This window comes from Phascolarctos cinereus, unplaced genomic scaffold (assembly GCF_003287225.1).
Source record: "Phascolarctos cinereus isolate Bilbo 61053 unplaced genomic scaffold, phaCin_HiC Scaffold_4;HRSCAF=312, whole genome shotgun sequence".
Classification (NCBI taxonomy): Eukaryota; Metazoa; Chordata; class Mammalia; order Diprotodontia; family Phascolarctidae; genus Phascolarctos; species Phascolarctos cinereus.
Window position 1 is genome coordinate 223376695 of NW_027555847.1, and position 26231 is coordinate 223402925.

Here is a 26231-nt window from a genome sequence, read left to right on the forward strand (position 1 = left end):
AAATTTTGAACCTTGAGGTAGAAAGAATTACAAGGAAAAGGCTATTCATACTACATATTTGTGTATATTATATTGCAAACCCACGGACATAAATTGTTCCATAATTACCTTGCAAGTTATCTCTATAATATATCACATGATTTTTCAAGGACAGTTTTTCATAGGCCCATTAACTGGGTCTACTTTAACATCCTGTGGTTCTATTTTTAAAAGTTACTTGTATATTATCACTGATTACACATTAGCCACAGAACATAATTCCTTTGTAGACATTGTACTAACAGTATTGCTTTTCAGTTATTTGAGCATTTGGGGATAGGTTAAGCGTGAAAGTCTTGCTCTGACACCATATCTTCCTTGGAACTCATCCACAGCTGCATTTCTGTTATAAGCAAGGACCCAAAAGGGTTAGTACTAAGCTCTGTATTGGCTTGCAACTAAATGCCACTTCCATGAGTTTAGAACTCGTCATCTCCCTGACAGCTGGTATAGATCATTATAAGTACTCAGCATTTTTTTAATTGTAATCTATTAGGAAAGAAAAAAATTAAACCCATATCAAGAGCTTGGGATTGGAGTTTTGCCAAAGGGTTAAAGTCAAATTTAAGTGCATTAAAATGAATCATATCTGAGTGTTAGGTATTAACATTAAGACCCTTTTTGATGCGCCCTAATCCACAAACACCTGCCTGATGCTGATAGAACGGAGTGGTGGCTTACACAGTTATAGCCCCCCCAACAACCCCTGATGATATTAAGGAAACTTTTTGGGCTCCTGCATATAGTTCTTTCAGCCCTCATGGTTCAGCCAGAGAAAATCTGAGGGAAGTACCAAGCCACCAAGTAGGCACTCTGAGAAAGGGGGAAAGCAGAGAATGAAATGCTATTAATACAGACAGAGCTTCAGAGAAATCAGGTTGTGTGAGGTGTGTGCTTATGGAAACAAGTGCTGATTAAGTTGAATCGAATAGCTTCTCACAGACAAGTCACTGTGGTGTCGACAATCAATTGCTGCTTTATTACATGCCACCCATTTTAATCAGAATCAATAATCTTCATGATAAACAATTAAACAATTATTCCTCACTCTATTGAGTTTCTCTATTGAAATCGATGGGGTGAGGAGACATGGTGACAGGAGAAGAGATCTATATTCAGATACCATGTCCTGGTATCTACAGCACCTGCATGCCCATTCTCCATCTCCAGAGAGATGGCGTAACACACCATTACCCTGAAGAATTCCATACAGTTGTTGGAACCAACTGTCTTAACTCTTTAGGTTCAGGTCAAGGAATTTGAATCAAAGACAATTTTGTGATATAAATACACTATAGTTAGACTTCTAGGGAGGAAGGAAGGAAGGAGGGAGGGAAGGAAGGAATGTAGGAAGGAAAGAAGGAAGAGAGGGAGGGAGGAAAGAAAGAGAAAAGAAAAGAAGAAAAGAAAAAGAGAGGGGGAAGGGAGAAAGAAAAAGGAAAAAGAGAAAAGAGTAAAAAAAATAACTGGAAGGTGATTAGAAGTATAGACAGACTTCCTACAGTCTCAGTTGTCACTCAAAGTCACTTGTATTTGATGTCTTAGGTGCTGTTGGGTAAATCTTTTATTGATTCTCTTCTGTTTTGCACCAGTAACTGGCTTGTCTCTGCTGAGAATGGAGTGTTCTAGGAGGAAGCAGGTATTTTTCAGTCAAAGTATTTCAGCATCAAGGCTGTAGTCTTTTTAGAGTCCATTATGAGGATGGCTACATGGGGGCATCTGTGTTTCATGTGAAAGTAGCAAGCATTTTCAGTAGCTCTTGTTTACATCTACGTGTAGCCTACATATAAACTTATAATGGACAATGCAGAGTAAAATTGTTGTCTGTGGAACAGGTCAGTTTCTGGTGGGAAGGTTTCAAGATCAAGGATTTCTGGATTGTCTGTCATTCTTTCCTTTCATTTCAGATCGCCCAGCACCACCCAGACATCTTCTGATTCCCCAGTCAGAAGTAACATCTCGGAGCCTGCAACTCCAGTGGGTCCCTGGCAGTGATGGGTCATCACCAATACGGTATTTCACAGTGCAGATCCGAGAACTACCAGGAGGAGAGTGGCAAACCTACTCCTCATCCATCAGCCACGAGGCCACAGCCTATGTTATTGAAAGGTAACACAAAGCATCACAGGAGTCAGATTGATTTGATCACGTTGGTGACTGCCTTCCAAAGGCAACTCTTAAGAATTTCAAATGGATCTGATTTAGGTTGTGATTTATTTGATTAACATGAATCCTGGGATGGCACCTGGGTAGAGTGCAAAAATGACTGACTCTGGAGTTAGAGGACCTATATTCAAATCCTGCCTCCGTCACTCTGTGTAACCTTGGACAACTCACCTCACCTCCTTGGGCCTCAATTTATCCTTCTTTAAAATAAGGGTTTTGGATTATGTGGCCTCTGAGGTGCCCTTTTCAACTAGGAAGCTACAATCCCATGATCCTACCCCTAAGTTTGGTGCCACCGTAGTAGGTGATGGGAGTCAGAGGGAGTGTGATATTGGTGTAAAAAGGCTTATGAAAATGATTGATAATTGGCTTTTGTATAGCACTCCCTGTCTGCCATGTGTTTTCTGGTATATCTGTTGTTGGTCTTGCTGACCTAGCCCTTAGAAAATATAAGATCTCAAATAATTAGGAAAACATTTATTTTTCAGTCACATAATCTTTGATATGACCCATGAAAACAATTCACATCGAAATTAGGAAATACAGGGAGATGTGTTAGATGATTTCACAACTGAACATCTTCCCTCTGGACCCTGAGCACCCTATGGGGAGAATCCCTTGCATATGTTGTAACCTTTCTCTCTGTGTGTCTTTCTTTTCTTCTTCTTTTTTTGGGGGGGGGGCACTGAACCTGTGATTTCATTAGCATAGAGAACTCCCTCTGATGACATACAAGGCTTGCAAATTGTTGTTTTAGGGATTTACCTAGGGCACTGAAAGGTTAAATCACTTGCCTAGGGTTATATAAATAGTATGTGTTAGAGATGAGACTTCAACCCAGGTTTCTCAGACTCTAAGCCTGGTTCTCTAACCTTACTCAATTCTGCTGCCCTCTGACCCTTCTCAAACGAGGGTCTCATGCTCTTTTTACTCACCACCCTTTTATACTTTGTGGAAAAATGGAAGAAAAGGAAGAGGGGGAGGAGGAGAAGGAGAAGAAGAAAGAGAAGAAGGAGGAGAAGGAGGAGAAGAAGGAGAAGGAGGAGGAGGAAGGAGAAGAAGGAGAAGAAGAAGGAGAAGAAGAAGGAGAAGAAGAAGGAGAAGGAGAAGAAGGAGAAGAAGGAGAAGAAGAAGGAGAAGGAGAAGGAGAAGAAGAAGAAGAAGAAGAAATAATTTATAGAAAAGCCCTCCTTTGATACCTCATTATGGTGTAAAAGTGACCCTGTATTCTTGAAGGTTGTGCCACTGCAGTACAAGCTACCAAGGTAGCAAGGCTTTGAGGTAGGGTCCCAGTGCCAGAAAGCTCTCTGAGCCTAGCTCTGTTCAGAGTAGGTCATCACCAGAAAGTTGGCCACCAGACCACAAATCTTTTATTCCATAGCAAACCATGATGCAGAATATTTATATGGTGTTTTGTAATTTCCAAAGCAAGTCCCTATATGTTCTCCTTTCAATCTAATAACAATTCAGTGAGACAGGATAGAAATCATGGTCCACATTTCAAAAGATCGGGAAACTAAACATGCTGTGCTCCCTTGACAGACAGAATTGCCTCTAATGTCCTTTCTAGGTCAAAAATTTTGGGATTCTCTGAGCCTGTAAAAGGCAATTCATTGAAATCATCCATTTTCTGCTCTTGTGCTAGAGTGTGATATAGCAAAAAAGAACATTGTATTTGGATTTGAAAGAGCTGGGCTATATGGAAAGGTTCTGGTTCTGGGTCTAAATTGCTGTGTAACCTGGGACAAGTCTCTCCATCTCTCTGAGCCTCACTGGCCTCTTCCATAAAAAGTGGTCTGATTAGATGTTCCCTAAAGCCTCTTCCAATCATTATTCTATGATGTGCCTAAAGTCCCTCTGGGAATTTGTGGAAGGAAAAAAAAAAAGAATCAAACCAAAACAGCTGAACTCTTTCTTCACACATTTCTGCTCATACTTTGAACTACCCAGACTAGAGAGAGCCCAGGACTTCTGACTCTCTTTGAGTAAGGTCACGCTGGGAGCTGCAGTAATTTCAGCTGAAATCACTCAACATCTACAGCAAGGAATTTGCCTGATGATCCCATCCCAGTGACATGGATATATCTCCTGAAGGACCTTTAGGATGCTTGTAACATGGAGCTCAGAAGTGTCACAACTTTTTTTTTTAAATAAACAACTACCTCATTACCCAAACTTAAATCATATGATTGTTTTGGACTGGAGACATTGGGAACCTAATTCAAGTAGCTGTGTGCTCAGGGATATAAATAATCTAACCCTTTTGTATAACTGTCTGAAAAAAGTCCCAAATGTGGTGCCTGTAGTCAAGCCCTCTGAAATCAAACAGACTAATTGTGTGCTTTGGACTTCGTGTTGAAAACCGAAAGGTCCATGTTTCAAGACAGACAGTTTAATTTGGTGGAAGAGAGACTGTTGTCAATTTCCTAATGGGGTAGAACTAGGACAAATGCTTACTCTACCTGTCAATAAAAAACATTTAACTGTCAGAACCGGGGAAAAGCGATATTTTGAACCAGCTATAGTGTAATCTCCCTTAATGTTTAATAATCCCTGCCTCTTAGTTTTATTTGTATAGGCAACCTGAGTTGCATGAAGTATGTGGCCAAAAAAAATCACAGGTTTAACCATTGAAAGGTATATAGTGCAGATTTAGCTTTTGAAATGTATATCATTTAAAATGAAAAGTTCATTCCCTTAGATATTATTATTGTTGTTATTAATGGGAATATGTTATATCATCTAAGTTTTGTGATTAATTATTATAAATAATTACACAGTTCATTTATTATTGCAATACTCAATGTTTTTATATGTACATATTAAATCATTAAATACTTATTGTCCATGCCTTCAAAGCACTTACAATCTAGTTCAGGGGGTCATTGCTTTTTTGTGTCATGGACCCCTTTGGTAGTCTGGTGGAACCAATGAATCTGAATTTTTTTAATGCATAAAATAAAATACATAGATTACAAAGAAATTAATTATATTGAAATACAATGTTGAAAATATTATAATTATAAATAATATAAAAATTATATAATACATAAATTATTATAACTTATTATAAATGTAATAAATATTATAAAATGTATTGAACTATAATAAAATACAAATATTCAAATAATCTTTGAAATCTAGCCACAAGCACCCTGATCTACCCTGAGGCATAAGACAGAAACACATGAGAAGCTAATTGACAATAATTGGTGGTAGTGTGGTTCAGTTGTGTCCAGCTCTTCATGACTCTACTTGGAGTTTTCTTGGCAAAGATACTGGAGTGGTTTGACATTTCCTTCTCTTGCTCGTTTTACAGATGAGGAAACAGGGTTAAATGATTTGTCCAGGGTCACACAACTACTAAGTGTCTGAGGCCAGATTTGAACTCAGGAAGAAGCATCTTTCTGACTCCAGGCCCAGAACCCAATGTGCCATCTGTCTACCCATGGTAACTGGTAGGAAATGTTTAGAGCTAAATGTGTGTTATGGACAGTAAATGCTAAAAGAACTCAGGTAAGGGAGAATGGACAGCTGAGGAAATCAGGGAAGGCATCCTAAAGCTCGGTAGAATTCAGGCAGGGAAGTCGAGAAAGAATTGCATGAACTCATAGTACAAGTAGAAAAGCATGTAGCCCTTTCGAAGAACAGTGAGTGAATTGGTTTGGATGAAATGGACGATCAATCAGTCAATTAACAAGCACTTATTAACTGCCTGCTGGGAGGTAGCTAGGTGGCACAATAGATAGAGCCTGTGGCCTGGACTCAGGAAAATCTGAGTTCAAATATGGACTCAGACACTTACTAACTGTATGAACCTGGACAAGTCACTTAATATCTGTTTGCCTCAGTTTCCTAACCAATAACATGGGTATAATAAAATAGCACCTCCCTCCCAAGGGTGTATTGAGGATCAAATGAGATAATATTCATTAAGTGCTTAGCACAATGCCTGGCACATAAATGCTTCATAAATGCTTGTTCCCTTCATCTCCCCCCTCCCACTATTCCAGGTATTGGAGATTCAAAGACAAAAGCAAAATGGTCCCTACCCTCTAGGAGCATACATTTCAGTAGGAGACAAAACATGTACATATGAGTATATGTAAAATATGTATACCCATATGTTTATACCAAAAAGATGCAGGGTAACCTGGGGAAAGGGGAAGAAGGGGACAGGTAGTGGCAGCTGGAGAGACCAGGAAAAGCCAAATACAGAGGGTGGAACTAGAGCTGAGTCTTAAAGGAAACCAGGGATATAGTGAATGAAGAGAAGACTGGGGCTATATAATAAAGGCCTTGAATGCCAAGTTAAGATGTTTAATGTTTATTCGGTAGACAAATGGGAAAACATTGAAGGTTTTTAAGAAATGAGTGATATCATCTTTAATTATTTATATTATTCATTTAGGCAATTCATTGTGTATTTCTTTGCATCTAACTCTGTTGAAAAAGCATTTATTGAGTGTCTAATAAGGCACCCTGTACTGTTGATCAATTGTTTTATTTGGGTAAGTTATGTCTTCCTGATAAAATTGCAGGCTCCTATAAGGCAGAGACTGTGGTTTACACAAACAACACTTGTTTAAAACACAACTTTTCTCATAACTTAGTACTAATTATCCTATAGGTGACATATATACATATACAAATGTATGCATATATTTGTATGTATGTACAGTTGAATATATATAGTTGAATAAAAATCATATGTTAATGAATTTAATGGAAATGATTGTAACTAGCCTGAAGAAAGAAATTATATTTTCTATGTTTATTACCCACAGTCAAATTTATTTTAAACATACGAAAATTCAGTCACTAGCACTGTGTTAGATGTGGTATAGACAGAAGAAAAAGAAGAAATAGCAATAGCAGCACAGAACAAATCCCCTTAAATCCCCTTAATAGAAGTATTTGTTCTACAAAACTACAGTTTGGATTCAGTCAAAGGGCCACACTTGGGGACCTAGAGGGCCACATGTGGTCTAGAGGCTGCAGGTTCCCCACCCCTGGTCTAGACAATCATTTTCTCTAAAGGGGATTTCTATTAGGTACAGTTTGGACTTGGTGACCTCTAAGGTCTCTCCTACCTGCAATAAAAGTATCTCTCACATCGTCTGCTTCTCTCCCTCCATTCGCACTGCCACCATTTTTATTACCTCTAGCCTGAACAATTGTAATATCCTCCTAACTAATCTCCCTGACTCTAGTCTCTCCTTGACACTTCATCCTGTTAAATTAATTTTTATAATGTAATAGTTCTGATCCTGTCACCTCCTCTGCTCAAAACTTTACACAGATTTGTACTGGTTACTAAATAAAATACACATTTATTAGCCTAGCATTCAAGGTCCCTCACAAGCTAGATCCTACCTACCTTTCCGGCCCAAGTGTACATTATTTTTCTATAGGTTGTGGAAGTATATTTTAAAAATAAAAGCTCCTTTTAATTTCTCTACAAATATTAAGAAGTGCTATTTCTCCATCCAAAAAAACCCTTTTCTTTCCAGACCTTCCCCTTAGGAACTGGGGAGAACAATGGCTAGGGCCTCCCTTTGAAATGGAGTAAGGGTAATAATCAAACCTGGATTGCCTCCACACCCCCTGAATTGATTGGTTCCTGGACTCTAGAAAGGAATGTGTGGGTCCTCTTTTGAAATTTAAGGTTAAGATACTGATCTCTAGAAGGAATTCTTAGGGGAAAGTGGTCCAGGAAAGAACTGACTGGTGACTATTCTGGAATATTAACCCCAAATGGTATTTTAACGTATTATGATCTTTTCCTTCTTCAAGATTCCTGTAGTATGTATGTTACCTGAAATCTTGGGGTAGAGTCATGTTGAAAGGCAAGGGGAACTATGCTAATTTCGACATCTCTCTCTCAGCTAGAAATAGCTTGGATATATTATTGTATAATAATAGAAAATTGATATAAAATTGTTTCTGGCAGATTTAAGTGTAAAATGCAGTATAGATTATTAGTATTTTTCCTTCAGTAGTATGTTCTTTGTTTTAGCCAATCCAAAGTACTTATGATTCCTATGTTTTGTTCTATCCTTTCCCCCTTAAAACATTTGTACCATTTGAAACTGACTCTCTGTATATTGAAATCCCTCAGGACAGCTCATGCCACCTATTCTGTAAACCTGCCCCGAACCCCCCTAGGGATGTGCATCCCTTCTAGGCTACTTCTTGCCTTTCTGCCTTTCCCTGTGCAGTTGATAATATTCCGTCATAGATATTGGTGCACATTTTCATTCTTCCCCTCCTTCCCCCCCCCCAAATTGGTAAGCTCTTTGAATAAGAGTGTGTGGTAGTTGTTGTTTTCTAGTTGTGCATGTCCTGCAGCTCCTAACACATCTTACACACCGTTGATACTTTAGAAAATGAGGGAGCAGAGGAGAAGAAAGAAAATGAAAGGAGAGAGGGGAGGGGACTGGAGGAGAAGGGAAGAGGGAGCCACAACAAGAGGAAAGTGCTGAGGAGGGAGAAAGTCATTTGTAGCAATAACACAGGCATTTTGGCCTGGAGGAGATAGTTACTAACCTAGAAAGAGTTTTCAGTAGAGGGGTGGGGGAGGGGGCGTGGGCAGAGGAGGCTGGTTTATAAAGAGTTAGGAGGTCCTTCTTCTAGGCTCTGAATGAGGTCTAAGGCTGGTTTAATTAGTAGATCTTCTGAAACACTCTAAAATTTCTCTGAGAAAAGTGACAAGCTCCTAGCTACATCTGGGGGTGTTTACTTATTATTATGTTGATGATTGCTCTCTCCTTACCGGGAGAGCCTCGGTTCCTCACTGGAGATCAAAGGGAGCCTCCCTACTGTCCAGCTGCAAGTTCCTTGTCCTCAGGCTCTAGACAGTACCAGAGCACAATAGGGAATCTCTTCTGACTTGCCTTATTTCAAAGCAAGGAACTGGCACTCTTCGGAAGGCCCCAGAGTTCACAAATCTCATCTCATCTCCAACTCCAGGCTGCTTTCAGTCAGACTGTAATTCTGACTGTTCACTTGATTTTTAACTCAGTTCAACAAATATTTGTTAAGTGCTTATTACATGCAAGGCATTGATTGTGCTTAGGCCCTGTGGAGAATAGAAAGCCTGGAGACTGGGCCCTACACAGAAACAAGTATATAGCTTAATAGGAGCTCTTAACTTGGGATCTATGAACTTGGAAAAAAAAATCTGATAACTAAATTTCAGTATAATTATTTTCCTTTGTAATTCTATGATCTTATTTCTTTTGCATTTAAACACATTATTCTGAGGAGAGATCCATGACACACATACAGGCATTAAAAAAAGGTTAAGAACTTCTGCTATATAGCACAAAGTAAGATGTGATAGATGGAACACAGGTAGAAAGTACTGGAGGATTCAGAGGAAAGATCACATTTAATTGCTGCCCAAATAACCTTCCTAATACGTGGTCTGACCTTCCTGCCTCCCTCCTTATAAACTGTCAGTGGTTCATTATTGACTGCAGAACTAGACACAGCCTAAAATGGGAGGAAGCCCTCCTCTCTGGCTCCAGCCTGCCTTTTAGTTCTTCTCAACATGTTCCCTGCTTCACACAGAGCCTAACCAAGCTGGGTGGCTGCTGTTCCTTTTCAACCTCCATAAAGTCACATAGGCTGTCTTCCATTCCTGTACTACAATCTCTCCTCATCGCTGCCTGTCCAAATATTTTTTCCTTTGTTCCTACTACAGCTTGGGTTCCTCTTCTTTCCTGGGGCCATCCATGATTCAGCTGTGCAATGATTCCTCTCTCTTCACAATTTCCCAGAGAACTCTGTCTTCCTGTCCGCCTCTATCACCTTTTACCTCTAGTCTATCTCTTGGAAACTCCGTGGGATCATAGGGTCATAGCTTTAGATGGCATCTAGTCTAGGCTCCTCATTTTACAGACTTATGACTCATTATCCCACTTCATCCATTCTATGATTGTTAGCTTTACCACGAATTCCACGAAGTCATTGTTGAACCAGCAAGAAGTTTTATTAACGGCCTGGGAAGACTGGGCATCCCACATGTGAGAGCACGTGTTGACAGATAACACACCTTTTTATTCCCTACTCCTGATTCGAACTTCCCTCCCTGTTTCCCCATTGGCTGGGTACTATAGAGGTTACAGCCTATCCCAAGCCTATCTAAAGCTAATTTCTCCACAAGAGTCTCAGCCCCCAATGCATCTGCCATTCCCCACAATTCTGAGACGCCTGCCCTTATTTGCTTTTGCTCTTATTTGAGTATGCCCACACCCCTTTTACTTGGGGGGGTGAGGGATATGTTAATCTATACCGAACCTCAGAACTGGTTTTTGCTGGTTAGTCTATTCACCCACCAGTTCTACTTTATGGCTTCCTTTGCTCAACTTCCGCCTAACCCTTAGATTGTATTCCTTAGGTTCCATGTGACTTTTGTGGGGGAAAACCAAACCAAAACAAAACACAAATTAGCTATTTCTTACATTCCCTCCTGGTTTTATCTGACTCCAGTGCTGTCACATAGGCATCCGCACCCTGATCAGTGATCCACATGATCCAGTCAAACTAGTATGTTTGCCATCTCTTACATATGGCATTCTCCCACCTCCATGCCTTTGTATAGTCTATTTGTGTTTTATAGAGAAAGCGCCATGTGAGAGGAATCTTGAAGAATTAGCCATCAGCAGCTATTAATTCAAGAAGAAGATATTTTTCCTTATGGGACAGTGCAGAGGCAAAAAAGCATGGAATATTTGGAGACTAGTCTAGTTTTCTTTGGTTGGAAAGGGCAGTCCATGTAAGGTACTGGTGGAAAATGAGTGGAAAGATGGGTTGGGGCCTTGAAGCTCGTGCTCAGGAGTTTGGTCTTTATTCTATAGGCACAAGGGAGACGTTGAAGGATTTTGATAAAACTAATCATGCCTAGGATGGCTTGGAGGGGAAGAGGTTGTGGATGGAGAGGACAGTAATCTAGACGAAAAGTCATAAAGGCTTGAGCTGGGGTGATAACTGTAGGATGGAAGGATGGGATGGGTTTGAGAGATGTTGCTAATTCCCAGTGGGAACTCAACAAAATTTGGCAAAAGATTGATGATATAAAGGGATAGTTAAGGTAGGAGTCAAAGATAACTCCAAAGTTTTTAGCCTAGCTGACTGGTAAAACTATGGTGCCATGATTAGAAATAAGAGAGCCAGGAACATATGATAGTTTGGTAAGGAAAATTATGTTTGCTTTTAGATGGGTTGAAAGGTTGCATCTGAACTGTTTATAATCCTATAAATATTATTGATACTTAAGAGAGAAAATGGAGTTGAAGAAAGATTTGAGTCATGTACATGAAGGTGACCATTGAAACTATGGACTATGATGACTGAGGATGTGTAGAAAAGGGAGAAAAGAAGGATTTGGAGAGAATCTTGGGCAACACCTGTTTGTAATGGATGAGGGAGACGAGGGGCCATTGAAAGAGACAAAGAAGGGGCAGCTAGGTGGCGCAGTGGATAGAGTACCAGCCCTAGAGTCAGGAGGACCTGAGTTCAAATCCAGCTTCAGATACATAACACTTACTAGCTGTGTGACCCTGGGCAAGTCACTAACCCCAAAGGAGCATTGGGAAAATAGGAGGAGAACGAGGATATTAAAGTATCTTGAAAGCTGGGGGAGAAATAAGTTTCAAGGGGAGGTCATAAGATCATACATTTAAAGCTCAAAAGGAATTAGAGAAATTAACTTGCCCAAGAGAGACAGAGTCAGGATTTGAACCTCGGTTCTCTGATTCCAGAGCCAGCGTCCTTTCCACCATACTACAATGTCCTAGAGGAGGCAGGAGGAAACAGGACCACGAGCAAGGATGTCCTTAGCTAAGGAGAAAGTATGCCTTTAGTTTTGAGACAGGAATGAAGGGGGAAAGGGAAGAAAAAAATTGAGAGATACAAAATTCGAGAGTAGGGGAGTTAAAGAGATTTCACTTTGGATGGCTTCAATCTTCTTTATAGAGACACAGAACCAGAATTTTAAAGTGCAAAGGGATCTCAGAGACCATCTCGTGCAGTCCGTGTCTGAACAAGAATTCCCTCTACAACTATTGTGGCCTAAGTCAAAATTTGACTTAGTCTAACAAATTCAAGGTTTTTTTTTCTTTAAATGCAGTTTTCCCCCTTATGGCACTTGTGAAACATAAAATCCAATTTAAAACTTTTTCAATAACTAAACATTAAAAGCACATTAAGAATTTAAAAAGTATACACAATATAATTCCTCTATCACAGTCACCAGATGAAGAATTTAAGGAGGCAACCTTTAGGCAAAGGAAGGACAAATACCTATTCCTTTTCTCCCCTCAGGCTAATCCTTTTAAGCCACTAGGTAAATAAAATGCCAGATTGGACTGAGATATAAATGCCTTTTTCAGTTATATCTGAATAGGATTTGTTTTGGGTGGAACCTAATAAAAACAAAAGAAAACAAAAATGGTCTGAAGAAGGCTTCAAGAATTCACTCTGACTCTGCTAACTTTATACAGATTGAATCCCTTCACCTCCTACAAGCTCCGCCTGAAAGCAACAAATGACATTGGTGACAGTGACTTCAGTGCTGAGACAGAGGCAGTAACTACACTACAAGATGGTAAGAAAGCTGGGGTCAGTGCACTGTCTGAAAACCCGACCGGGGAATCGTTACCATTCATTCCAGATGCTTTTTTGGGAACTCTGAAACACTTACTCCTGAAGATTTTATTCTACTTTGTACCTGAGCAGGGAAAAGGTCTCCCCATAGCTCTTTTCATAGAGAACAAGATGGTAAAGAGCTGAATTCAATTAATGACAGGCAGCTTGGAGTATTCTCAAGTGCCCTGTGGTCATAAATCAACCCTTCAAGGGCCTCCAAATGGTATTAAAGTTTCTTTGATTGGCTTCCAAAATCTCTACGATCCATTATCATTCCAGAAGTTGAATAATTTACTGAGAATCATTAAAGATAAATGTAGCTGGGTGGGCTGTGTTTGAAGAAATTTCTTCAGTTGTTTTCATTCACAATCCACTTTCAGCTCTAGCACAGATAAATGATTGAAATGCTTCAAAGACAAAAATGAGACTCTCTAAAAGCTTTAGGTGGGTTTTTTCCCGCTTTCTCCACATCAGAAGAGTTAGGCCTGAAGATTCATTGTAATTTTGTATGACATGATCCTGCCAGGCATGAAGTGAGACTGGGAAACAACTCCATCAAATATGTCCAGTGTGATGATAGCAGGCCTGTTAGGCCCAAAGAAGAAGTATTGGTATCGTGCATCAGAAGGCAGCTAAATTCCTAGGGATGAAAGCCAGAGTAGTTCTTATATCCAGCAGCACTTAATAATAATTCAGACCCTCTTTTGTTCTGACACCCCCCCCCATCCCCAATTGCTATCATTTCAATTAAAGTGCCAGGGTAGCCATCTGAAAAACAAATTCCTCTCTAGCCAGTTCACCCCATGATCCCAAGTCTAAAATTTGGTGTTTTCTAAAGCAGAAGTTTTAGCTTCTCAAACTCCAGAGTTCCATTGACCTCCTTACAGGACAGTAAAGGGTTTGACACTGCAAAAACTTCTAAACTCCTTAGCAATATGCGGAGATTATTTTGCTGAACAAACCCAGGGCTCCTGGCGGAGCATTACACGGCAGAGGGCTGTGTGCCTCTGATAAGATTTGGCTTCCCTGTTCTTGGGTTGGAGTGAGCTGTTTTTGTGCTCAGTAGGAAGCACTGGAAATTGAACAGTGGACAGGAGAGAAAGGAGGTAGCCCTCTAATAACAGTGGTTATTACATATGGCAATTTTTTTTTAACCCCAGGGATTTCACCAACACCAACTAACATTGGGGGCTCCTCAGAAGGTAGAAAAGCTTTATAGCTGAGGCAGCCATGATGGGGAAGAGGGATGTGTTAGATCAAAAAGAACATCAGCATTGCTGCTTAAGCACAGACAGATCTTCTAGCCCACAACTCTGCCTCCTGGTCACAGAATCCTAGATGGAAAATTGGGAAAGGACCTTAAAAATCATTAAGTCAAGCCCTCCTCACTTTTCAGGTGAGAAAACTGAATCTGATAGAAGTTAAGTGAGATGTTCATGGTCACAGAAATATGGCATAATTTGAACCCATCTCTCCATACTTCTAAATCCAATGATCTAGCCACTACACCATGCTGCTTCTCAGTTATGAAAGGGGGAATTAGTGTCATGTCCTCTTCCTCTTCAACCAAGGAGAGAGCTACTCTCTGATGGAGCTTCCACCTACCCATTCCCTTCTGCCAAATAAGATGTGTGCTTTGGGGAAAGGGAGAGAGGGGCTGGGGGACAAATCGGTGTGATCACAGGGGCATTGTTCATCCCTATGGCCTGCTTGGTTCTGTACCTATATTTGGGACACCAGAAGCAAAGGGGAAAGTAGTAGTTTCTTTTTTTCACTGCCTCATTCCTAAAGCTGGGAAAACATTCTAGATTCTTTTTCCTTTCCAAGCTAATCCTGCAGCTTCCACTCTTGGTTATCACACCCTTAGCATGGCTCTTCCTTGAGGCACCCACAGGGGTTCCCTAATAAGGCATTGTCATAATCCCAGGGATAAGGATAGGAATTGGGCCTGTGATTCCATTGATAGAACTCTCAAGTGAGGACACTCTACTATTGCAGGTTTGCAAATTTTAATCTTTGAATGTTGTCTAGAGGGCTGAGTTTAAGTGACTTGCCCCAGACCACATAACCTGTACCTATCAGAAGTGGAACTTGAACCCAGCTCCTCCTGGTTCCAACATCAACTCTTTATCCACTCTACCAACTGCATCATCATCAGTTCAGGTTTGGCAAAGCAAAAAAAAATCAATCAATAAAAGATCAATCAAAAAGATCAATAAATAGGGAGATAGAATTTCAGTTGATCCTCACAACAACCCTGTGAAGCAGGGGCTATTATTATCCCCATTTTATAGATGAGGAAACTGAGATTCAAGAAGTTTTAATGACTTGCCCTGATTACATAGCTAATAAGTGTCTGAGGCAGGTTTGAATTCAGCATGTGGTCTATTCCCTATAATGTTTGATTTCAAAGGAAGGCTCCCTTACCAAAGATAGGAGATAACCCTTCCTTCAGCTCTCAGATACTTGAAATCCCATTAAGAGCTGGACAGAAAGGGCTTTTATTCCCCTGTTAGAAATGAGGCCTAAACTATAAATATGCCTGGGAGAAAGAACATGCAGTCGACTTATGTTCACATTAATATATACCAGGTGAGACTATAATGAGAAAGGAGATTTTTGCTTTTAAATCTACTTTTCAGAACTTATAAGCACTTAGGTACTTACACATACTTATATAGGATTGTTGTCCATCAGAGCAATTCCTCTTGTATCTGGGTTGTTCTGAGGCACTTCCTATGGATCCAGGAATATACCCACAACCCATTGTCTGTGGACATATGCTCTGGCCTGCTAAAGGATGTATTCAACTAAATTACTCCTTGGTTGTTTGATCCTTCTAGCAGATTCACATTAAAGGTGGCTGGCTAGAGTCAAGAAGATCTTTTCTCCCTTGGTAGACTATAAGAACCATAGAAAAGTTCCATCCAAGTCTCTCTCTCTCTCTCTTCTCTTGGGGGTAAGGTAGGGAATGGAGACAAGGCCCTCTCAGCCCCTTCCTGGAAGTCCAAGGAAAAGCTAACAGAGACCCAAAGTGATGAATGATTGCAAAAAACAGAGGCAGAGTCATTCTACAGGTTACTAATGAAGGTGGGGGGGGCACGGAGCAGTGCCTTCTAATTCTGTGGCCAATCAAGCCTCCCACCCCCACCCCGCCCCCCACCAAGGGATTAATCAGGATTTACTTGGTTACACTTGTGTTTTAGAAAAGTCAAAGCACAAGTACCCAGAGAAAGGGGCCAAAGAGCATGCCCAGTTCCAAAGGCAGTATCTCAGTATATCCCACTTAGATCTTTGGAATTTCACTCAGAGACAGTTTGTGAACCAGGCAAAAAAATCAATTGAATTGCTTTATGACAAAAACCGACTTCTTTGTCTTGATCATCTATCTATCTTATCTCTCAGACTTTGCTTTGAACAGTTTTTTAGTTGTCTCTAAAAATCCAATCCAGCCTCACAGGACAAATGGTATCACCACTGATACCATTCATAAGGTCCAAAGATGCTAAATTTATATCTGGAAAGGAATTAAGGGTTAAATTGAACCTTCTTGTTTTACAAATAAGGAAACTGAAACTTAGAGAGGTTAAGTGATTTACCCAAAGTAACCCTGGTAGCCCAGAACCTGGGTCCTTTGATTCCCAACACAGCACAGAATATGTTGTAGGGTCCTAAGGCCATTCCCAAACATCGATCCTCAATGCGTTAGGAGCAATAACAACATCATTAAAATAAGTATTGTCTCCTAAGGGAACATCTTTGAAAGCCATGTCCCTCATGTGGATGCATAAATTCTGTTGTGGTGGGGGTTTTTTTTTGGGGGGGAAAAAAGATCATATTCCTTTATGCCTAGGCCTGATAATTACTCAGTCTCAGTCTCAGATATTTTCCTTAGAGGAATCTTTGATGGAAGACAGAAGAAGTCCAGAATTATCCTTGGTGGGGAGCAGGGCATAGAAGAAGAGAAGTGTCTTGGGAAGGGGAGGACCAGCCAAGGCATCTTCACTTTCTGACAGTTTTACTGAGAGCTGGCCCAGGCCACGGCCACGTGCTATCGGCTAGTCCCTGCAGGATGAGTTTGAGGAAGCTGGGCCTGGGAAGTATTTAATAAAAGGAAGGTGAACTACTAATCTAATCATTCTTCTTGTTTGCTTCCCTCCTTCTTGTGGATCTCTAGTTCCTGGAGAACCTCCGAGTTGTGTTTCAGTGACACCTCATACCACTTCTTCTGTCCTGGTCCAATGGCAGGTAAGGTACACTAGCACTGTCATATTTCATTAAAACAGTCAATCTCCATACCTCTTTCCCTCCTCTTTCCTCCTTCCTTCCTCCCTTCCTTCCTTCCTTCCTTCCTTCTCCTTCCTTCCTTCCTTCCTTCCTTCCTTCCTTCCTTCCTTCCTTCCTTCCTCATGTTTATTGAGGGCTGGGTGTGGTAGCACATGGCCTGCAGTCCCTGCCCTGCCTAGGCTGAGACTGTTGGATCATTTGAGTTCAGATCTGAGCTACAGGAGGGTTAAAGCTGAGCCTCCAGGAGCAGAGGGCCACTAGTGTGCTTAAGGAGGGTAAATTGGTTCAGATTGGAAAACCAGAGCAGGTTAAAGCTTCTCTGCCCATCAGTATTGGCCTCTGGCTCACGAATGGCCACTACATTTCCAGCTTGTTGACAAAGGGAGACTCAGTTTCAAAAAAAAAATCCAAATATGTACTGAGTACCTACTATGTATACACCACTGTATTGTGCTAAGTGCTGTGGAGGAGAGATAGAAGTTTGGGACACAGTCCCCAGATATGGAGAATCATCTTCTAGGTAGCAAATTAATCCCAATTAATCTGGAAGAAGAGATAAAACAGGGACACAGAAAAACTATTATCTGGATCATTGTATGGTAATTGCCATTTGTTTGGTATCAACAAAGCACAACTTCTGAGCAGTGAAAGATTGATAAGGAACGCCTTCATGGAAGAAATACCAGTTGAGCTGTACCCTGAAAGGTGGGTAGGGTTTTAATTATGGGAAGAACAAGAAGAATTGGCACAAGCAAAAGTACAGAGATGGGAAAGATCAAAGCATTCAGGGAGTGGTACATCTACATAGTGAAGGGTTTGGGTGTAAGAAGCAGTAGTGAAGCCATGCATGAAAAAACACGAACCCTGTACCCCTAGCATCCTACGTGTTCCCATTTTGCATTCTGATGACTGAAATGTATTTTTGGTCTCTTCCATGCCATATTACCATATTTCACAAGATACGTGAATCAGGAAGGAATTTACGGGAACCCTGCAGATAGCAATCTGGTGTTTTTACAGCACCTAACATCTAAAAATCTCCATGCTCTTAGCTGGAGCTCTTAACATCTTCTGGATCAGAGGCCCCCAGCAGGTTAATCATAACCAGCTGGTCGATAATGGAACTCGATATGTTAAATCAGTGAGTTCCTAGCTCAGACTGCCATTTCATGAGGGGCCCCAGCCACGCTCACTTCACTCCTAGCTCAGCTCACTCTCTGGACTCTACCATCCTTGCCCATATAAGGGTATCCCCCCCACCTTTCCAGCTCTTCTTTATGTGTTCTCTTTCTGTATTAGAATGTAAACTCCTTGAGAGTGGGGACTGTGTTGTTGCCTTTTACTTTCTATTCCCAGACAGTGCCTGCCACCAAACTCTCTCACACACACACACACACACACACACACACACACACACACACACACACACACACACACACCCCCCACACACACACACACCACACATCCCCCAAAACCACCCCCAGGTATTTTCACTGAATCATCATGTGAGTGGAAGTTGCTGCCTTTGGCTCAGGATCTCAGCATTTAAGAAAAATACTCTTACCCACAAAAAAGATTGTAAATCCCCATACTGTGTTAGATTATCCTTCTGTAACAGTGACCTCTTCTAGAGTTTCTTAAGGGTTATATTGAGGAGCAGGCCCCAGCTTTATCAGCATGTTATTTCTGTATTATCTGAGTAGATTTTGCAGCCCATTCTCAGGCAGTTTTCAGGTAAAGTTGCTATTATGACTGCCTCCTTCTTAGTTTACTTTCTTCCACAGTCCTATTAATCTATTAATTGTCATTTTCGAGACTCCATACCCTAGAAGGGTATACAGAGGGTATTTGCCATACAGAGAAGGGAAACACCCAAAGCCAGTAGAGTCTTTTTTCCCCCCTGAGGATGCTGAGTTCAGCAAACATTCAGCAGGGCCTACTGGATGCAAAGCAGTTTAAGTAAGATATAGTCCCTGTCTTAATAGAGCTTATAATCTAGGGATATTTTTTTATAAACTGGAGCTGTAATTTCATTGGAGTGAATAAACTCCATCTGCCACTGCAGACTGCCACATGGAACTGATGGTCTTAGAGAGCTGCCTGAAACACTAAGATGTTAAGTGACTTGACCAGGGTCCCCAGCCAGTAGGTGTGAGAGGAAAGACTTAAACCCAAGACTTCCAGACCCCAATGCCTCTCAGTAAAGGGAGATGATGACCCATATATAGGTAACTTTAACACAAAATAGTACAGGATAAGTGCATTAGAAAGATGCAAAATGAAGAGCTGTGTAAGGAAGAAGAGAAAATCAGAAGATAATATACTGACTAGCGAGATCAGGGAAGGCTTCCTGGAGGAGATTGCATTTGAGTTGGGCCTTGAAGAGTGGAGAGGTTGTTCATGAAGCAAAAGCAAGTGCCAGCAGATAGCCAGCCTAACTGGTACATTGTGGGTAGCACAGAATGCAGGATTCTAGTGTACTAGGTGAGCCCACTCAGGAGGATTTGTGGAAGGGCATGGACAGGGTCACACAGGAGGAGAAGGCATGGAGAGATCAAGCCCTTTGCTGTTAGAGGAAGGACATCAGTGAAATCATAGGTTTATCGAAGTATTAAAGTATTCATAGATGGGTAGGCACGAGTCATTTCAGGCACAGAAAACTGCATAAGCAAAGGCACAGAATACGGGAAAATACAAGAAGTATTCAAGAAAAAGAGAGGAGGACAGAGAAGGGGAGTAATATGAGACAAGGCTAGAAAGGTAGGATAGCATTAGGTTGTAGAGCCTTGAATGCCAAGAAAATGTTTGAGTTTTATTACATGGCATCAGACAGAAATTGTGAACTCAAAAGAAGGAGCATTTTTAAGGGAGGAAATTTAATAATTATCCTGGCCAGTAGAACCATATATCAGATTATTCTTTGTTAACGCCTGTACAAAATCAATAGTCCTTAAAATTGGGGCACTAATCCCCAAAATTCTAAAAATTAAAAAAACAGCATAATTACCATAATGACTATCCTCTTTTCTAACCTTCAGACATGCATCTCCAGCTGCCTATTAAACATCTCAAACTGGATGTCTCCTATATATCTTAAATGCAACATATCTAAAATTGAACTTATTCTCTGCGCCCCCTCCAAGAGCTCCCCACCACTGAAGTTCCCTGTTGCTGTCAAGGGCACCACCATCCTCCTAGTCACCCAGGCTCCCAACCCAGGTGTTATCCTCAACTCCTCACTTTCTCACCCCATGTATTTAATCCATTGCCAAGTCTTCTTGTTCTTTCCTTCAGAATATCTCTTATATGTGTCCTGTTCTCTCCTCTGACATTGCCACCACCCTGGGGCAGATCCTCATAACCACACACCTGGACCTTTTTCCATAGTCTGCCAGTTAATGGGACAGCTAGGTGGTGCAGTGGGTAGAGCACTGGCCCTGGATTCAGGAGGACCTGAGTTCAAATCTGGCCTCAGACACATAACACTTACTAGCTATGTGACCCTGGGCAAGTCACCCCCATTGCCTAGCTAAAAACAAAAACAAACATAGTCTGCTAGTTGGTCTTCCTGCCACAGTCTCTCCCCACTCCAGTTTATCCTCCACTCAGTTGTCAAGTTGATCTTCCTCAAGCTTAGACCTGACCATGTCACCCCCTATTCAATGAACTCCCATGGCTCCCTATCTCCTTAAGAGTCAAATACAAAGTCCTCTGTTTGACATTCAAAGTCCTTCACAACCTGGGCCCCTCCTATCTTACCAGTCTTCTTATAACTTATACCGTTCTATGTACTCTGTGATTCAGTGGCAATGGCCTCCTGGCTGTTCCTCACTTAAGACACTCCATCTCTTGGCTCTAGTCATTTTCACTGGCTGTTTCATACACTAAGAATACTTTCTCTCCTCATTTTCACCTCCTGGCTTCATTGGCTTCCTTCAAGTCCCAGATAAAATCCTGTCTTCTAAGAGAGGCCTTTCCTGATGCTCCTTAAAGCTACTGACTTCCCTCTATTGATTATGTCCCATTTATCACGTCTATAACTTGTTGGTGCATAGCTGTTCACAGGTTGTCGCCTTCATTAGACTGTGAGCTCTTTGAGGGCAGGAACTGTCTCTTGCCTTTCATTGTATCCCCAGCACTTAGCACATTGTCTGGCACATAGAAGGTATTTAACAAATGCTTATTGACTGACTGAGTTTCAGACAAAAGAATGAAGAAACCCACCATATATAGCATCCTGCATTTTATTCCTCTACCAGGAAGGTCCTGGGAACAATGGAATGGAGAAAGAACAAAAAGAAGGGTATCATAGGATCACAGCTTTTCAGCTGGAAGGCACCTCAAAAGCTATCTAGACCAACCCGCTCCCAGATGTTATATACAAGCATTTTTTGTATACACACGAGTCTATCCTAGCTATGAAGTTAAATTGTCCTAAACAAGCAGCAATCAACTGAAGGGGTCATCTTGTGTTCAAATAGAATAAATGCTATGAGCCACTCTCGACTACATGTTGAACAAAGCAATGAAGTGGTGAGTGATCTTGCCAGAGGAACTGGCATATGTGTTCATCATCTGTCCCCCTTTAGATCAGAGTAGGGGGAGTTAATTGTAAGAAGGAAAGAAACATGAGGTGGTAAATATGATGTATTGTAGAAATAAAAGCTTGTCAACTGGCTGGCAGATCACGTATAATTAAAAATAAAAGTAATTTACTAAACTGGAGTGAAAAGAACAAAGAAAATATGTTTAAATATAGATCTGCATTCAAAATGGAATACTTTAAGAGCAAACTTCTTGAGTAACTTGTTTAAAAATGCAAACACAGTCTGTAATTTAAATGATGCTGACCCATTTAAATATGGCCCCTCTAGTAACCTGATGGTTTTAAGTCTTAATGGTGCTATAATCAGTCCTTTCTTTGGAAGCCAGTTCTATTTGAAATCTCAGATTTTGAAACTACATTATAGATAGTAGCACCATTATATTCAAGCTGAGTGTATCCTCACAATTGCTATTAATATTTTCAAATTGATCACAACATTTAATCCGACTGTTCTTTAGCTTCTGATGGATCGTACAAGCTGTCACTCACACAGCTGTATTTCCCCACATGGCAAAGGAGATTTTTCTGAGTAGCCTTTGTCTATTCTTTGGCTAAATAGAGAATCTTGATCTCACCTTCAGCAATGTCCTTACAAAAGGAAAAATCATCCTATCTCACCATTAGATACTTCCTTCAGAAGAACAGTATAGTTTCCTGCCTAGGGGAAGGTATCTAGGCCAATTAATAACATTTCTTCAAAAGTCCAAAAGGAAAGGGAATTAAAATATATAGGAATTTAAACTAAAAACTATTAATATCTGAGAATATACTGTGAACAATAATATATGAGATAACATATTATGTAATATAATATAATCTATTCTAGAAACTAGAGGTTTATTGTTGAATGGACATGTGAAATTGATGAAGTGCCTGGAATAGTGCCCTTTGGTAAATTAATTCCTCAACACATATCTACAGTGGGGACCAGTATCTCACTTCTGGCATCTGTGCTTCCCCACAGCAACTATCTATGACTCATTCCATTTTTCCCAGCTGATGGCCAGAATCTTGCTTAACTTTAGTAAATACATCAATGCATCTGTGATTACACTGATTGGTGCACTCTATCACAGTCCACCCATACCTTCTTTTCTTAGCCAATTCTTGTCTGTGTCCTCCCTTAAATCTTCCCAGAGGAGATTCTCAACATGTTTAAGGCCTTTCTCTAGATCCTTTAACATCCTAGAGCTACCAATGGACCCAGGACTCTCTAGCTAATAATCCTATCTCTCACTACCTGGCTGTCCTGCTTCCTTTTCTAATCATACATTGCTTGGATGATATCTTTTATGCCACTTCTTATGGCCACTATTGCCCTTTGGGTCAGCTGCAATCCTAATTCCTTGGATATTGTGGTCCATGATTTGTAGCCATAAAGCATCATCAGAAGTACATTTGTATAAAATTTTTTTTTTGGTCGCCTTAGGATCACTGAAAATGCTGTTCCCTTTCCTAAATCACTCAACTAACAAGCATTTATTAAACACCTACTATTAAGCACCTGGCATTGTGCTAGGTACTGAAAAAATAAAAGTGAAATAGTTGCTGCTCTCAAGGAGTTTACATTCTCTGGGAGAGACAACAGATGCACATATAAATATAGTATGCACATGTAAATATAGAACTTATAGAAAATTAATGTAATATAAAAGCAATACAACTATGTCATGAGGCTATGAGGACATTCTAACCTCTTTGGCTCTGGGTCTGGGTCATTGTCTGTCTATGGTACCTGTCCAAGACATATGTAGCAATGAATAAACTCATTGGACTGTCCATCCAACTGCTTATCATAGTCTGGATGACAGGCATTCTTCATCTATTTGTTTGTAGATCGTTGTTGTTGGTTTTTCCCTGTGTGCAAAGTTAGGCTGATCTCTTTTAAGTGATCATAGAACTTTCTGGGGAGGTGTTGGAATATTTGAGGATTTAATGTAATTAGTGCCGTATTATCAGCAAACAGGAGCATCTGGAAGACTTCTTCATTCATAGAGAATCCCTCTTCCATTTGGATTCTGTGTAGAACATTCTTCACAACAGAGGATTATTTAGCAAGCCTTGTTTTATGTTTGACATTGATAAAGGATCACTGAACAATGGTTTCATCTATCATGAAATATTATATGATCACAACTTCCGAAAATCACAGGCAGTGTGGAATCGTAAAATGAGTACTGGGCTAAGAAGAAAAGAAATGTGAGCTCTGGTCTCAGTTCTGCCATTAATTAGCCATGTGGCCTTGTACGACTTGCTTAACCTCTCTGAGACTTAGCTACCACATTTGTAAAATGTGGGGATTGGATTAGAACATCTCTAAGGTTTTCTGAAGTACTAGTATTCTAAGATTCTCAGGGTGAAAAGCCTGCAGGATCCAAAAAAAAATTGAATATTTAATGATGGAATTTCAGGAACATGACAGATGATAGCTTTCAAAACATTCTATATACAATTCAATTCAATTTAACAAGTATTATTAATTCCCTGCTTTGCTAGTTACTAGGGAAAAAATAGTTAAATAGAAATACAGTCCTTGTTCTTAAGGGGCTTGCAACCTAATATGAGCAATAAAAATATACACAAACAGCTTGAAGTTAGTATATGATTAATTTTTCTGATAAGAGATCAGAGAGTCTTGAAAGATTTGATGAGGAAGTGGTCACTTCAATGTGGCGAGGCCAGGGAATGCCTCATGGAGGAATTGGCATCTGACTTACCTTGAAATAAAATAGCAAAATTTCATTAGGTTTCAGTGTCGGAGGAGTCAGTTCTAAGCATAGCTAACCATATGTGCAATGGATTGAACCTGGAAGAAGGTAGGAGAAGGTCATGAGACAGAAAACTCTCTGGTTTCACTGAAACATGAAGGGGAAAGGTATGAAAAGGCTGTAAAGGTAGGTTGGAGCCAGGTTATGGAGAGCTTTGAAGGCCAGATTAAGTAGTTTTTATTATATTCTGTAAATAATGGGGAACCACTAGAGGTTTTGTACTAAGCAGGTGTCAGTCATTATTTTACCTATCATACAATAAGAAAATTAGACTAGTCATAACATGAATGGTAGATTGAAAAGAAGAGGGCATGGTGGCAAGGAGACACATTAGAAGGCTATTGCTCAAGTCCAGCTAGGGGTAATAAGGACCTGAATGAGAAAGATGGAACTGGAAGTAGAAAAGAGGGGACAAATGAAAGAGAGATTTTAAAAACAGAATCAACAAGACTAATTATTTTATTGTATATAGAGGTAAAGGTGAAAAAGACTCAAATGAGGCTTCAAGGTTAAAAGCCTAGGTGACTGGGAAGGTGATCGTGCATTTGGCAAAAAATATGGAAGTTGGTAAGAGCAGCAGATTGTTTTGTGAGGAAGATAATTACAGAATTTAAGCACTGAAAGGGATTTCAGAGTACATTTAGTCCAAGGCATATATGACCCCAAATACCTTTAACAATACTCCCAACAACTGATCATCCAGTGTCTCAGTGACAGCCCAAATCCACTTTGGAGCAGGTCTAATTAATTGGAAGATATTCTTACACTGCCCTTCTACAACCTGTATTCATTGTAACTGTAAGTGTAAGAATATCTACCTCCTGGAGCAATCAGCATGCATTTATTAAGTGCCTACTTTGTGCTAGGTGCTGGGAATACAATGACAAAAATGAAATATTCCCTTTTTTCTTGGATTTCACATTTTATTAAGGTAACATGGACATATATAAGCAGGTGCAGAATAAATACAAGACAGTTTAAGGAGGAAGGGTACTGGCAGTTAGGAATCAAGAAAGGCCTTAGGTAGGAAATGGTGCTTCCGCTGAGTCTGGAAAGAAGAAAGGGATTCTGTAAGGTGGAATTTAGAAGGGAGTACATCACAGTCATGGGAAACAGTAAGTGTAAAGGTGGAAAGATGAGATGTGGATAAGTGTATGTAAGGAACAGGAAGAGGGCCAATTTGGCTGACTGAAGAGTGAATGAAAAAAAGTAATGCATGCTAAGGCTGAAAAAGATTAAAACTAAGTTGTGAAAGGTTTTAAATGGTATGCAGGAGAGCTTGTGTATTATTCTTGGGGTAGTAGGGAGTCTCTGGTGTTTATTGATAGGGGAATGATATTATCAGATCCCTGCTTTGTGCACATCACCCCAACAACTGTGTGGAGGATGTGTTCCAAAGAAGAGTGGCCTGAGGCAAGGAGACCTATTAGAAAGCTATTGCAATAGTCCAGGTGAGAGACTATGAAGGGCTAACTGAAGGTGAGGTCTGTGTCATTCTTAAAATGTGGCACTCATCATCAGTTGGAAATGGCTGAACAAACTCTTGTATTTTACTATAATGGAATATTATTGTACATTAAAAAGTTCCAAACATGACAAATTCAGAGAAACATGGGAAAATTTGTATAAATTGATTCAGAGGAAACAGAACCAAAGGAGGTATCCTGAGTGACCCAAAAGCCATAGTGTAATAATAATATCTTACATTTATT

The 26231-nt window shown here is 40.3% G+C and overlaps 1 protein-coding gene across 1 annotated transcript in view; it reads left to right on the forward strand.

The window, feature by feature from the left end:
• SDK1 (sidekick cell adhesion molecule 1) overlaps positions 1-26231 on the forward strand; it is a 1163851-nt gene that overhangs the window by 1012893 nt on the left and 124727 nt on the right. Inside the window, 3 exon segments of the mRNA XM_078152930.1 lie at positions 1947-2148; positions 12714-12817; positions 17036-17106. Of these exon segments, the coding sequence (XP_078009056.1) occupies positions 1947-2148; positions 12714-12817; positions 17036-17106 (377 nt within the window).